The sequence below is a fragment of the Haliaeetus leucocephalus genome, unplaced genomic scaffold (genome assembly GCF_000737465.1).
Source record: "Haliaeetus leucocephalus isolate CR32 unplaced genomic scaffold, Haliaeetus_leucocephalus-4.0 Scaffold417, whole genome shotgun sequence".
Taxonomy (NCBI): domain Eukaryota; kingdom Metazoa; phylum Chordata; class Aves; order Accipitriformes; family Accipitridae; genus Haliaeetus; species Haliaeetus leucocephalus.
Genome location: NW_010972853.1, coordinates 3,837,765 through 3,852,901, shown reverse-complemented (window position 1 = coordinate 3,852,901; position 15,137 = coordinate 3,837,765). Strand labels below are relative to the sequence as shown.

At 35.5% G+C, this 15,137-nt stretch overlaps 1 protein-coding gene across 1 annotated transcript in view; it reads left to right on the top strand.

The window, feature by feature from the left end:
• Positions 1–15,137, top strand: part of RYR3 (ryanodine receptor 3) — a 194,282-nt gene that overhangs the window by 105,711 nt on the left and 73,434 nt on the right. The window contains exons 45-53 of the mRNA XM_010574283.1: positions 354–459; positions 1,661–1,781; positions 4,830–4,999; positions 5,678–5,898; positions 7,177–7,267; positions 8,725–8,865; positions 11,227–11,390; positions 12,364–12,442; positions 13,859–13,948. Of these exons, the coding sequence (XP_010572585.1) occupies positions 354–459; positions 1,661–1,781; positions 4,830–4,999; positions 5,678–5,898; positions 7,177–7,267; positions 8,725–8,865; positions 11,227–11,390; positions 12,364–12,442; positions 13,859–13,948 (1,183 nt within the window). The remainder of the gene's footprint in view (positions 1–353; positions 460–1,660; positions 1,782–4,829; positions 5,000–5,677; positions 5,899–7,176; positions 7,268–8,724; positions 8,866–11,226; positions 11,391–12,363; positions 12,443–13,858; positions 13,949–15,137) is intronic.

Below are 15,137 nucleotides of genomic sequence, written 5' to 3'. Positions count from 1 at the left end.
ACAAACATAGAGCGTTAGAGATTCGCACCCACAAGCGGTTGTCTCATGGAATTCCTAAAGCATGAGCTAGATAAAAGTGGAATAAGTTACAGAAAAGAAGAAGCCTGAAGGACAAAGCAAAGGAGAAGGCTGTTGTGAAATGAAGCTAAGGTAAAGTGAAAGAGGAAGATAGAAGGCTCATGTGAAGTCAGTTATTATTGTTCAATTGCATGCTTACTCTAGGGATAAAAAACCCTGTAATCCAGAGCCAGATTAAATTAGTGTATCTGATTAATAGGTTGTGGATCTGGCTCCAGAGAGGAGCTATAAACTCACGTTAGCAAAAATGCTCACTGGTATTCTTTACCTTTTAGCGATGATGAGGAGGAGGAGGAGGAGATTGTGCACATGGGCAATGCAATCATGTCATTTTACTCAGCTCTCATAGATTTACTTGGACGCTGTGCACCAGAAATGCATGTAAGTTCATTTTGTCACTTGCTCAGAAAATGTAGATTTGTAAACAGAACTGTACATGTCTATAACTAAACTTCTCTATTCAAAGGCTTCTTCCCTTCAGAAGGTGGACTTTATTGCATTTCTTGCTGTGTCTTGACAGATGTGTTCCCTGAAAGCTGTTTATAAAGAATCATGGTCTTTGGATTTCTTACACTTTTTTATTTATCCAAAATTTTGAGAATTTTTATATGACTGGAATCAAAGCAAAGATGAACTACTAGTGTTGCATTTATACTACCAATGAAATTTCTGAAACTGGCCCTTTACTGTTCTCTAGAAAGTCGTAAAAATCATTTCCATAAGAATGTGATACAGAGCTGCCTTTGTGTGCACTGATGAAATATGGTAGCTGCACCACAGGAATACATGGAAGAATACGTAAAATAACTGGTTTGATTGTAATGCCTATAACAACCCTATGCAAGAATTGGTTTTAGTTAGACTGACTTTTGCTTGTCAGTATTTAAAATTCTTTAGTAGCATAAGTTCAGCTGAAAATGCAACATGTATCTCAATACAACAAGAAGCAAGAAATTTGGCTTGTAGCCTCCCTACTTACTGTTACCAAAGCTTAATAAACTTTATTAGCCGTAAAGCTGTATGTAGCTGCCTGTTGCCAGAGATAGTTTCATGTTAAGAAAATTACTGGAAGAGATTTCCAGAGACACAAGTTGTGAATACCTAACTTCTGCTAGAAGTTGAAAGGAATTGGTCAACTTGTTAATGCCTTTTGAAATTTTTACTGCCTAGAAATAATAAAAAAATGTGTAGATACATCAGACAGGTTTGCATCTCTTCATAGTATAAAGAGGCAAGCTCAAAACCTGGTACTGTTGGTTCTGTAACTAACATGAGTCTTTCAGAAATTTTCTATTTCATCACTTTATCTGCTTGGTTTAGGAATCTTATCCATGTGGGGATTTTTGTGTTATTGGGAATTTGTAATATTGTGGAATTATTGATATAATGTCAAAATTAGGACAGATTCAACAGTAGGATCAGCTGAAAATCAGCAACTCTGTTAGAGTGCTGGGATAAATTGAATTTCAGTGCATTTTTTCCCAGTGTTTGAAAAAAATCATATTAATACCAGTATTTTGAGGAAATTTTTTCTTATGTCCCTCAGTACTAAATTTCTTAATTGATAAACTTTTTCTAACAGCTTATTCAAAGTGGAAAAGGGGAAGCTATTCGAATCAGGTCAATCCTTCGATCTCTAGTGCCAACTGAAGATTTGGTTGGGATTATAAGTATACCACTAAAGCTGTCAACAGTTAACAAAGGTAACTTCAGTACTTTTATTAGACTGGTTAATCTTTTTATAAAAATCTTTTGGCACATAAGCCTTCAGGTGTAAAAATAGAGCGGTTTTGTTAGAGCTGAGTACATGCAGAGAACTGTTCTTCAGATTTTAGTTAGATATGTATCAGAGCTGCTCCAGTGGAAGAGATACTTACTCCTGTGGAGCAGAGAATGTAAGAACAGAAGAAATAGTTTACAGGATCACACTAATGGGCCGTCCATCCCAGTACTTTGTCTCCAGCAGTGGCTGTACAGATGCTATCTCTTTAGAAAGAATGTGTATTCTTGAACTCAGTCCCTTTGTACTTCCACATCATCCAGTCATTTGTTTAGAAAGATTAGAGTGTACGTCCCTGCCCATTAATATCTGTTTCTGGACCTGGTGTCCAAGAATATATCTAGTCCCTTTGGAATAATGTCTACTCACAAACTCCTGTGGCAATAAGTTCGAGAACTTCACTGTTTGCTACATAAAGAAGCATTTTAAGCATCTCTTTTTTTCTTCTTTTTCTTTTTTTTTTAACTTATGCTGTACTAATTTTAATTATCACCTTTGAATTGTGGTATTTTAGGATTTGGTGTGTAGCAGTTCTTCATTCACCTTGTCAGCTACATTAATAATTTTCTAAATGTCAGTTATATCCTTTCTCAGTCCTCAATTTGCCAAATTGAAGAATCTCAACTTTTCTTAGTTCCTTATTATAAGATAACTGCTCCATTGCCTGAATCATTTTAGTTCCCCTTCTGTGTACCTTCACTATCTCTATTCTGTAGTTCTGAGCTATGGAAAATAGCTGTGGGATGTATTCAAGACGTGAGCAGGTTGTGCTGGTAATGTGGACACACAACAGTTTGGTTTATGTATTAGTTTTCTATTTTATATAGCAGAAAATTATTCCCTCTCTCATATTCTGAATACCCCTTTCTGATTGTGCCTGATATCTTGTTGACTTATTTGGTCGCTGCTACACATTGAGCTGATGGTTTCACAGAATTTCAGTGATGACCTCAGGATCTCTTTGTAATGTCGGTTCCAAGCTCAGCATCATGTAGGCATGTCTTATTTTCCTGCAGATGCATTAGCTGAGAGTTGTCTGCATTGAAGTGCAGCTGTCTCTGCTTTGCCTGCTCAGTTTTGTTAATGAATTAACCATGCAGAAGAATTTAGTATTGTATACAGACTTTTAGTCTCCTTTGTTAGCTTCCTTCTCCAGGTCACTGATGACTCAGTGTAGAGTCCTGTTTGTCCTTGCTTGATTAAAATGTTGCACATGCACATTGCATTTTAATTGCCTTTCCTGTTTCTAGGAACTGTGCTGTTTATTTCTTCCCTGGCCTTTTCAGAGGAAGTGAAAACCAGACATACTTGCTTTGGGATTGTCCTGATCTGAGGAAGGTGCTCCTCCACACCTATTGTCTTTTCCCCAATTTCTAGATATAATGTTCCACTCTGACGTCTAATGTTCAATTCTAGAAGCCTATTTCTTTTTTTTATTAAGTGCAGGCTATTTCTGTACTTGATTGTCTTGTCCCCAAAGAATTCCCCCTTTTGTGATCAATCTAACTAAATCCCTCTTCTGTACAACACTATCTCACCCATCCTGTAAGACTTGAGATCTCTGCCTGCCTCCCACAAGGTCCTCCCGTAAGGTATAGCCAAATTATCATGGAATCCTTTTACACATGATGAAGCCACCCAGCTTAGTGTCTAATACAGCAATCTCCCACTTCCACTGCCTGCTTCTTCATATCCTTGGAGACCCTGTCTACCACAGGAGAATCCTACGTGCAATGGTACATTCTGACATAGGGTAGAGGAGTGGTTCCTCTCTTAAGAGACTAGGTCCTTCCTTCCCAGGTAGATACACTCCTTCCCCAAGACTTATGTCCTCCTCAGTACCTCAAGGGTTGGCACTGTGGAGCTGAGCCTATGCTGCTATGTTGCTGTAGGACCTGTCTGTTTCTCTTACTACTGTTCATCCATTCTCACCTCTGGGGAATGAGACTAGTCTCTGAAGACCCAAACATTGAGCACTCTGTGTACACACAGAAAACCTGAAACCAGGGCATGGCATGGACCTGCTACGCTCTCTGCATCAAACTGTGTAGCTTATCTGTACCTGGATCCTGAGTTGTCATTGAGGTTAAAATTGAGTTTTTGTTGGTGGAACTAACAGCATTCTTAACACTACCTGTTGAAGAGAAGTCAGACGCTAGAGTCTTCACCCTCTTCACTCCGGAACTCAAAAATAATTCATGGATGGTGGTGTTCTTGCTTGTTACATGACTGTTGATTCTTTCCTAGAAGCGGTCAATGTGGTTAACCAGGGTGGATTTATTTCCACAAAATAACTACCATACAAACTGAAATTTTCTATAAAGCATAAACTCAACAGAGGATGAGGTTTTTATGACATGTGATCTCCATGTTTCCTATTAATTTCTCCATGTTCCATGGGCTATAAAAGATCAGTCTGTCATTTTCTTCTAGGGCAAAATAGCCTTATCCTCCTTTCTCTCCTTTTGTTGTCCGTTCTGGTTCACAAGAATTGTCTATTCTACTTTACAGTCAGAGATGGTTTATTTTGATACACAGTTAACTTCTGTGTTATTGTTGTCTTCCCCTTGGATTCTATGTTCTTTCTAGTTTAGTTTACATGAGACAGAATTCCTAACCTTCTTTGACTTCACAGTTACTATATATTTTTAATATTTGGTGTAATATTTATCTTTAATTTTACCATATAAACATTCCCCATAATAGTAATGAAACAAGTAGAATACTTTACCATTCATTCTTAAGTTTTCATTTAAGAGTGAAAAATTAATAAATTGCAAAATAATAGGGGTTTTGAAATAATGAAAACTTAGTATTCTTTTTCAGCATACAAGAAAACTGAATAAGAATATAATTTTCATTGAACATGTGATTTTACACAATAAATGTAATTATAGTGTGTTTCATGGTCTTGGTGTTTCTTCTTTTATCAATTATCTACTATTAAAAATTGCATTATGTATTTGTGTAGATGGCACAGTAAATGAGCCAGACATGTCTGCAAATTTCTGTCCTGATCATAAAGCACCCATGGTACTCTTTTTGGACCGTGTCTATGGTATTAAGGACCAAAGCTTCCTCCTTCACCTACTGGAAGTTGGATTTTTACCAGATTTAAGAGCCTCTGCCTCTTTGGATACAGTAAGTATTTTGCTATGGAGTTTAGGTGCAGTGACTGGGTATAGTGGCTCTATAAGTGTAAGAAATGGAATTTCAAGTCAAAACAGCTTTAAAAGAAAAAAAAAAGGTGGTATAGGCTCGCTATAAACACAAACAGTAATAATTCAGTTACTGTTAATTTTTAGTGCTTAAGTCTGATCATTAGCATTCAGTACCACCTTATGAAGCAACAATGTAGTGTAGTTTAAAAACTTTCAATACAGGCTTACATTATACAGTAATTACATTGGATATACTGTAACAGGCCTAATGATTACTTTTACTTCATGTGTGCTTCCAAGAATTGCACTGAAAATTCCTGTATGTGTAGGTATGAAGAAATTATGGGAGATGAAAAGTGCTACTTAATGCTTTGTGGGTTTTGCTGACCTGTTTAGAGAAGGAGGCTGCGTATTCTTTTTTGCTTCTATTGGTTCAGAGTGTAGTGGGGCAAGAGATAGGAGATAAGTGGATGAGTTGTGGTTTCTCAAGTTAAAAAAAAAAAAAAAGCTTTTGTCCTCATCTGTATACTGGGAATATCATGTTAGCACCCAGCCGTTAAGGGGACTTATGGAGTATTTCATCATTATGTTTTATGGGCTTAATATATAGTAACCTTTATTCCATGTGATGCTAACAATCATTTACTACTTCATACAGGTTTCTCTAAGTACCACAGAGGCAGCTCTCGCACTAAATAGATATATTTGCTCAGCTGTGTTTCCATTACTCAAAAGATGTGCTCCCCTCTTTTCTGGAACAGAGCATCACGCCTCTCTGGTTGACTCCATGCTTCACACAATATATAGATTATCAAAGGGACGTTCCCTTACAAAAGCACAAAGAGACACCATTGAAGAATGCCTGCTTGCTATTTGCCAGTATGTATGATATCTGTGTGTGTACAAATTGATTTCTTTTGTGCAGTATAAGTATTTTAATAATTTCTTTCTTTGTGTATAATGTAGAACTAAGATTATTTTATTCTTGCATGAAATAAATGACCAGAGTGTATGACAGGATTTTTTAATTTTCCTAAGAGAAAATAGATTTGATTTTTCCCTTATCAGTACTGCATTATACAGGCTGCCATACTGATATGAGCTTTATGCTGATATTGGATAAATTCTGATTATTCATAAAAACAAAACCCTCGTAATTACCAAAAATGTTCTGGCAAGTCTGACAGTGAGTGTGTGCTGGGGATTTAAGGGTTCGACATTTTTTGTTTCTGATTGTGATTTGAAGAACCTTAGCCATAGTTTAAAAAAAAAAAAAAAAGAAGAAGAAGAAGAAAAACTACCCCCCACTCTCCAAATCCTAAAACTGAACTGAGCACTGTAGTTTTATCGGGAATTGAAATGTAGATTTGCCAACTGAATCATAGTTCTTGATCTTTGTCATAAACTGTAGTGCTACTTGTCTATGCAGTAGACTGTGAAATTAGTAATGCAACGTGCATTTTCAGTTTGTACATAGCACTGGACCCCTGCCAAAAAGAGGATATAGGAGAAATGGAAAAGATTCAGGAAACCCTAACAAGAGGGATCAACATAAGAAATAATTTCTTTCCTTTGGAACAGCTTAGTAGACCAGGAGTCTTTAGCTTGAAGAAGTCATGACTGAGGGGGAGATGATAAAGGAGCATTTTTACATTGATTTTGAGCCTATAGATCACTGAAATGAAATGGCTAGAAAAGAAATGCTGGGTGATTTATTCAGTCTTCCAGTTGAGATTTATTTCATGTAAGAATAATCATAATGTATTTCCAGATCAGTTTCAGTTAGGAATGTTTTGTTGCTTTTTAGTGTCATATCAGAAACCATTCTGCTAGGATAATATTCTGTTTCTTTTGCTCAGATTGTCCTCTCTGTGTATTCTGAAAAAAATGCAGCACCCTTCCCTCTGCTATCATATGGCACAATCATACATGTTGTCTATTCACTTAAGAGAGTCCGCATGTAGCGCATTTTGCTATGCTATATCCTTCTATATGTAGATGAGGCATAGTGAAATTCCTTAAACACCTACCATTGGTTTTTCAAAATACTTTTAATGAGTGATTTGAATTCCAATATGCGAATTGATTTCAATTTTTATTTCATTTTCACTGGATTGTATGAACTTTAATAAGAACTTCTATTTTTTACAATTACAGCCACTTACGTCCCTCTATGCTACAACAGCTGTTGAGAAGGCTAGTTTTTGATGTGCCCCTACTTAATGAATACTGTAAAATGCCTCTCAAGGTAAATGCTTTACTTTCTGTACATACATTCAGCGTAAAACTTCCTTCACAATAATCTGTCATAGTCATGTTTTTAAAAACTGAACGGGGCAGGGTGAAGCAACATGAAATGAGTTCTGAATTGAAAATAATGTTGTTGTTTTATCAAGTCTTTCAAATTTAATATAATGATAAAGGTTGTGTGAAATCTTGCCTAATGCAAACAGCATATAGTAAGTTGATTATGAGATTTTGTTTAGTGAACAGTTGACTTCTTCACTGCTTCAGCAAAAGAGTATTTGAAAGTATCAAGTTAAATGTTAGTGTTATCTTGGTATTTCTTCTTCTGCTATATGAACTATAGTAACTCTTGGTAAGACACATAGTCCAGGAATAAATTTTGAGTGGAGTCTACAGAGAATAAGATAACATGGAACAGAATTCACCTCTTATTTTTGAGCAATCTTAAACTGAAGTCTTACCCATCTTGTTGCTCTGTAAATAGAGAATTACAACTGTGAGATGATAAATAACTTTTATTTAGAATTTTTCTGTCAGGTTTGCCCCCTGTTCCTGTTGGGATGGAAGGGCCTGATCTTAGGTCTGCAGGTCTTTTTATGGCAGAATTGAAATTATGTCATACTCTAAAGCAGAGCTGCCAGATTCACAGACATATTCTGGAGCATCAGTAATTTTGGAGCAAAAGTGTGGCAAAGAGGGAGTGTTTGATTTGGGTTTTTTTAATTATTATTTTCCCTTCCTAAAGAAAATTGCAGGAAAAATTAAAATGTCAAGATTCTAGTCTGATGCTAAAAGAAATTTTAGAATTTCCCATGGGATAGGAAGTCTTAGTAGAAATTAGTAGAATTAATAGAAATTTGAATTTATGTGGAAAGTGCACCAATAATCATATATGCTAGCTCTTTACCTGGTATGTAACAGATTGTCTGTACAATAGTTCTTTCCATAGGTTTTCCAGAGATGAGCAGGCGTGGCTAGAAGGGTGTACTGCAGGTGTCTTTTGCAGTGTTTTGAAAAATACTGAGGTCATCAACTACAAATGACAGAAGTAAAATCAATTTGAATTTGCAAATTTTTTTACCAGAATCTATCATGTCCTGTTTTATACCCATTTCATTGTCTCTATTTTTATCCTGTGAGCTAATCTATATTCAGATGGTGACAATCCTGAAATTCTGTAATTTTTCTACTCGCTGTCATCACTGAGAATCCCCCAGCTGCAGCTGGGGATAATACAGGCTTTATACTTTCACATCACAGGCTCTACTGCTCTCCCAAAAAGAGAAAGAAGGAAAAAAGACCATTTTTATGAGCCATTAGAAATGAAGAGTCAGAAATAAATAATAATACTCATGTAACTGTTTAAACAGATACTGGCAATTCAGACTTCACTAACCAGTATGTTACTTTGTTAAATACCAATGTTTTATGTGCATTTTTATTTCCTTAAAAATCTAGCTTCTGACAAATCACTATGAACAGTGCTGGAAATATTATTGTCTGCCTTCAGGAATGGGAAGCTATGGAATTGCAGCAGAAGAAGAATTACATTTAACTGAAAAACTTTTCTGGGGAATATTTGATTCCTTGTCTCATAAGGTAATGACTGTAATTCACATTACAGTATGGGATGACTATAAAAGCATTACAATGATAATTTGCTGTGCCAAGTGCAGAAAGTTCCTATTTTAACAATTCTTTCACCTAATATGGGAGATACGGCAATGAATGCTTTTAATGAAGTAACTTTCTAGTGAAAAATTGAATGTTGAATCTTAAAAGATTCTCTCCAAACTAATGAAATGTCAAATCTTTGTCTTTATATACCCATATAGCCTTACACTAGTAATGAGGCACCTTGCTTGCTGCAATAACAAGTCAGTGTTGTCTCCTTTCCTCTCTTAGCTCTACTAAACTTTTAAAAATACTTTTTACTGATGTAAAATTAATTTTAAGAAATGTAACATGCTTGTCAAATTGTGTATGCACAGTAAATTTACATTGTCTGTTTTTGAACACATACTTGTATTTTGTTAGTTTTCTGGTTATTGCCCAGCTTAAGAAATATGATGCAACATTCTTAGAAATAAACATTTTTCCATTTTCCTGTTCCAATATGTGATCTTGGGATTTTTTCACTTACTCATTTTTATTCCAAGTAAGAAAAAGTTACATTTCTGATAGGAGAAATGCCTTACTGAGTAAATACTTTTTGTACTTGATTGGCCTCAAAATTCAGGTTCTCACTATGGGACAATAATGAATTTTTTCATTGCATCTCACTGAATTTATGTTCCAGTTCTAATCCAACAGATTTAGATGATTACTTGTCTAGGCAGTCTGATTTATAGTATGGAAATGAACATGGTCTCTGCATTATTCTAAAAAGGCTTTTAAAGCCTTATTTGTGTTTTTTAGTGACATTTACCTCTCACTGCTGTCACAAGTGCAAAGAGTGTCAGGAGGGCCTGACACAATGAAATATTTCCAATTAATGCGTCTTAGCTTTTTACAGATAAATGAAGATGGTCTGTTTCTGCCAATACTGGTGGCCCTCTATAATAACATTTTATTTTTTTCTGTAAGTGGTTATTAGTCCAATGAAAGGAGAATTGTGTAAATCTGCTTAGCTATAGTATTCTCCATTGTTCTGTTTTGTACTGAGATATTTACAGGTTTGGTATTTTCATGGCTTCCAGCTGTTTAGTGGAAGCAGTTTACACTGTGATCTAACTTCTTTTGTTTGTGCTATACACACCAAAGAATGTTGCAGCAAAACTAGAGGAAGTTAAAGCCTCAAAATTTTAGGCGTTCTGCTTGCTGTGATATAAACATATAATTCTAACAGCAGGTATTTTCAGTGGACCTTAAACTTGTTCTTCAGCATTTTCTTGGTACAAAGTGGTCATTCAGATTTATAGAATCGTATAGTCTTTCTAATAATGAAGCAAGAGAAATACTTTTGCCGTGTAAATTTTTTTTTCCTATAAATGCTTGATTGGTGCCTGGGTTATAACGTCAAAAAGATGCCTGTACTATCTGAGCAAAACTTTATAAATAATTATAATAGCATCAAAATCTTGCACTGTAATGTTCATCAGTAAACTTTAAAGCCTTTAAAGCTGTATAATTATGCCCGTTTTACAGATGGGGAACCTTAAAAAGAAGTGTTTTTTTTTTTCCTTTTTTTTTTTTTTTTTTTTTTCCCCTAACCATACTAAGAATGTTGTTTGAGACCTGGAAAGAGAACTTTGGCCTACAGTGATCTGCTGCTACTTCCTCTAGCATGTTTTTTATAATCTAGTGTGTAACAATTGACCTTGAATATGTTTCATGGCCAATTACTAAGGGCAGATTCTTCAAATGTAATTCCACCTTATATTTTTTATATATCCTATACTTCTATGTTCTCTCCAGAGCTAAAATGACTATTTAGAAGAGCAAATGTGCCAGGTCACCTCTTAGCAGGACAATTTTGAAAAATAATCAACTGACTTCGCTGCAGTAAAACACAATTACCTCCAGTGTGATTTAAACTGACATAGACTAGGGGAAAAGAGGGAGAAATGACAATGGCTTCTGCAGTTAAGATAGGAATTAGTCATTTTAGAACTAAGTATTTTATAGATGATCATACTTCTATAACTAGGCAAACAACCTTTGACCCTTCCTATGTAGGTCTTAATGGCCCAAAGAAAGCTTAGGAGTCATACTTGTATCTTATATACTTATACAAGTGTCAGCATACTTTTATGTTAATTTGAGTAGTCTTAAAAATGTATCGAGTTGATATCAAGAAAAATAGATGTCATGCAGCAATAATTTTGCTCTATGCTTAATTTTTAAATGTGCTTTAGTGTTTGCATCTTCTAATATTTGTACATATGGCTGCTTGGTTTTCACTAACATTTTGCATGTTTTTCTATTGGATTTTCCAACCAGTTCCTATCTCTCCTGCAGAAGTATGATCCAGAGCTCTTTCGAATGGCTTTGCCTTGTCTAAGTGCTATAGCTGGTGCCTTGCCCCCTGATTATTTAGATACACGAATTAGGTCAACTTTGGAAAAGCAGACTTCAGTGGATCCAGAAGGAAATTTTGATCCCAAACCTGTCAGCACAGCAAAGTGAGTCATATAAATCATAGTGATTTCCTTTCCTTAAATATTTTTATACTATTCCTCATTAACATTTTTTTCTCCTCTGTAGGGAGAGTTGGCTGGTGACTGACTTTTTAATTATATTAGTACCTTTCAGAACTGGTTTAGGGATTTTTGCTTTCTTCTGCCAAATACTTCACTGCAACATATCCTGTTTACCAGCTATAAAACGTATTCTTCTCAGTACTGTACATATATTAAATATTTCCACATTATATCTGCAGAGTACATAGTAAATTCTATACTTATTATGTACCCTATTACCTAATAGTTCAAATATTTGGGATATATACCCCTGTAATACATTTGATACTGTCATTATTTAGAGTGTTCTTATGGCAAAAGTACAAGATCATCAAAATCTGGTAAGTGATTCAATTGGCCTATTGCCCGATTTTTATAAAATCTTCACTTAGTTCTGAGAATTGATCTGTACCAACCTGATAAGGCAAAATAAGCAGATCATGCGTGATGATTTAATAGACACTTGGCCTTCCAAGTAATCTTGTGCTTTTAAAATACAGATTTATAATACTTTTATATTCAAGAACTGAGGAACACCAGTTTATTCTTGCTATTAAAGCTTTACTCCTCCATCATTATGCAGTGTGAAACATCCATACTAACATTATCCTGTATTAAGAATTACCAAGAAAAATACCTATAGGTTATGGTGAAGCAGGTTTTTTTTTTCTTGTGATTTCAGTTGCTAATAAGTGCAACTGTTATGTATTTGAAGATTCCTTGTAAATGCCATTATAGCTCTGGTTTGTTTTGTGAGATTTCTTCTAAAGAAAATGGAATTGCAAAGCCAAATGTCTTGCCTTCATCTGGAGGTGAAGCATTTTGATTAGTGCTATATTATACTGACTTTTTTTTTTTCCATAAATCGGACTGCAGTAATTTACGGTTGAATGACCATACTCCCCTTTGTTTACAGCCTTGTACTTCCTGAAAAGTTGGAGTATATTGTCAGCAAGTATGCTGAACATTCCCATGATAAATGGGCCTTTGATAAGGTAGGAATTATTTTAAGACTGGCAAATGTCAGAAAATCACTAGTAAATAATACCTGGGGTGAATATTGAAAGAAAAACTGGGCAGTTTAACTGATAGGCCCTTGTTCAGAGTGCATTAATGTCTGCATATTTCTTCAGGGATATGTGGAAGAAACCTTTTGCTCAACAGAATGCTTTGAAATTTGTCACTTTTTCAAAGTGGCCAGAATTTATTAGGACAAAGATTTGAGGGGAATTAAAAAGTGGCACTTGGTTTGATTTTGTTGTTTGTTTGTTTGGGGTTTTTGGTTGTTGGGGGTGGGGGGAGTTAAGTAACAATATATAGATCTTAACTTCATTTTGCCTGGTAATGATGTATTTTGACTGGGAGTCAGAGATTCAATTTTACTGCAGCAGCTCTGTGATCTCTGAGAGTACCTGGGAAGTCTAATGTCCTTTATTTTATTTCAGAAAATGTAGTCATAGCTTTTCTTTCTTTTTAGCATTCAGAAGGCTGTTATGTATTGATTTCCTCTATAATTTTCAAAGTGCTCTGTCACTGTGTTGTTTCTGTTTCACTACTTCAGAATAGCTATAAGACAAGAAAATATGTACTAAGTGATTTCTGTACCTTTGTAATGTTACAGTGAAACATTTAATAAAGGCCTTTTTAGTGTTACATTTTGCAAATAGATTTTACTGTTAATATAACTTTTAGAGTTAAATTTGAGCAAAATGAAGTTTGATGGAGGTGTTGCAGTTTTTGATAACTGTTGGAAGTGTTTGAATATGAGTAAGTCATTCAACTCAAATATGAATTTTAAGCCTCTTTTCATTCAAGTGAAAAAGTAGAGGTGGGGTTAAGTAATTTATTATAACAAATACCAAATTAATAGCAATTTTATAGAACAGTTATATAGAAGTAACAGTTCTGTTGTTGTGGCGGCCTATGTATGCAAATTTGTAGACAAAGGTATACATATATATGGATGTGTAAATATACACACATTAATCTCAAACCATAAATTTCAGTTAATATTGTTTAAGGTAAAGGGTTCATTGAAGTTACATTCTTTAGTGCTAGATCTGTTAATGTTACATTTTTTTTCTCTCTGTTGCTGACTTAAGCCTCCCAGAGAATAGAGACACTTTTGTTTGCCTTAGCCAGTACTGTCTTAATGCATGAGTCCATTTGAAAGGGGCCAGTGTATACTAGACTCAGAACTGGTTGCGTGAGACCTACTACTTGTAGACGGCATCTCATCTGTCTGGGCCATGTTTTGTTCCTGTGTATTCACAGATGGATGCACGCTCTTTTAACAGAAATTTCTGTGGCACTGAGTAGCTATTGGAGTAGACTAGTAGTTCAATATGACAAACTAAACTGGCCAATTTGCTGTTACTCATCTATGTTGTTCTCATATTTATTTTTTTCAGACTAATAGTGGATGGAAATACGGTGTTTCACTGGATGAAAATATGAAGACTCACCCATTAATAAGACCTTTCAAAACTTTAACTGAAAAGGTAATGGAGGAAATTTCAGCTGTGTTAATACAAAGTAGATTGATTTGCGTACTTTTAAAAATCCATTTCAAATATATGCTATAAAAGGAAGAGAGACAAACTAGAATTCTTACAGTTAAGAATAGCAACATCTATATGCTAAAGTGGTAGTTCAGTTAATCTTACACAGAGTCTTATATAGGCTTCTGTTAGGCAGTCTTCATAGGCGTGGGCCAATTTGTATTCAAAGTATCAATAGCACAGGGTTTTCAGGCCTTCAGGGATGAGGAATGACTGGCAGCACCTCCTGGGTTTTAGACAAAAGTGTTATTTAACATATCTGAAGGCAATTTTGTCTCCAAGAAAGATGGTAGAAAAATTGAAAGAAAATGTAGGAGATGCTTCAGTTGAAAATGGGGAAAAACATTTAAACTATTTTGAATGCATTTTTTATTTGAAGTTGTCGTGGTTTAACCCCAGCCAGCAACTAAGCACCACGCAGCCGCTCACTCACTCCCCCCCCATCCAGTGGGATGGGGGAGAAAATCAGGAAAAGAAGTAAAACTCCTGGGTTGAGATAAGAACGATTTAATAGAACAGAAAAGAAGAAACTAATAATGATAATGATAACACTAATAAAATGACAACAGTAGTAATAAAAGGATTGAAATGTACAAATGATGCGCAGGGCAATTGCTCACCACCCGCTGGTCGACACCCAGCCAGTCCCCAAGCGGCGAATCCCTGCCCCCCACTTCCCAGTTCCTAAACTAGATGGGACGTCACATGGTATGGAATACACTGTTGGCCAGTTTGGGTCAGGTGCCCTGGCTGGGCATGAGAAGCTGAAAAATCCTTGACTGTAGTCTAAACACTACTGAGCAACAACTGAAAACATTAGTGTTATCAACATTCTTCACATACTGAACTCAAAACATAGCACCATACCAGCTACTAGGAAGACAGTTAACTACATCCCAGCTGAAACCAGGACAGAAGTTCTTGACTAGGCATGAATGTCTTCTAGTTGTCAGAACAGTGAACTGAATTTGAATGCTGTTACATATTTTTGCAATGACTCATTGGGTCACTCAAGTCAATTACGTTTGTCCCTCTTTACTACACTTTTCCTGTTCAGAAAATGGAGATGACAAAAATCAAGAGGGATTCAAAAGGTTTAATTTCCCAAGGTTTGTAAATTGCTTTGAAA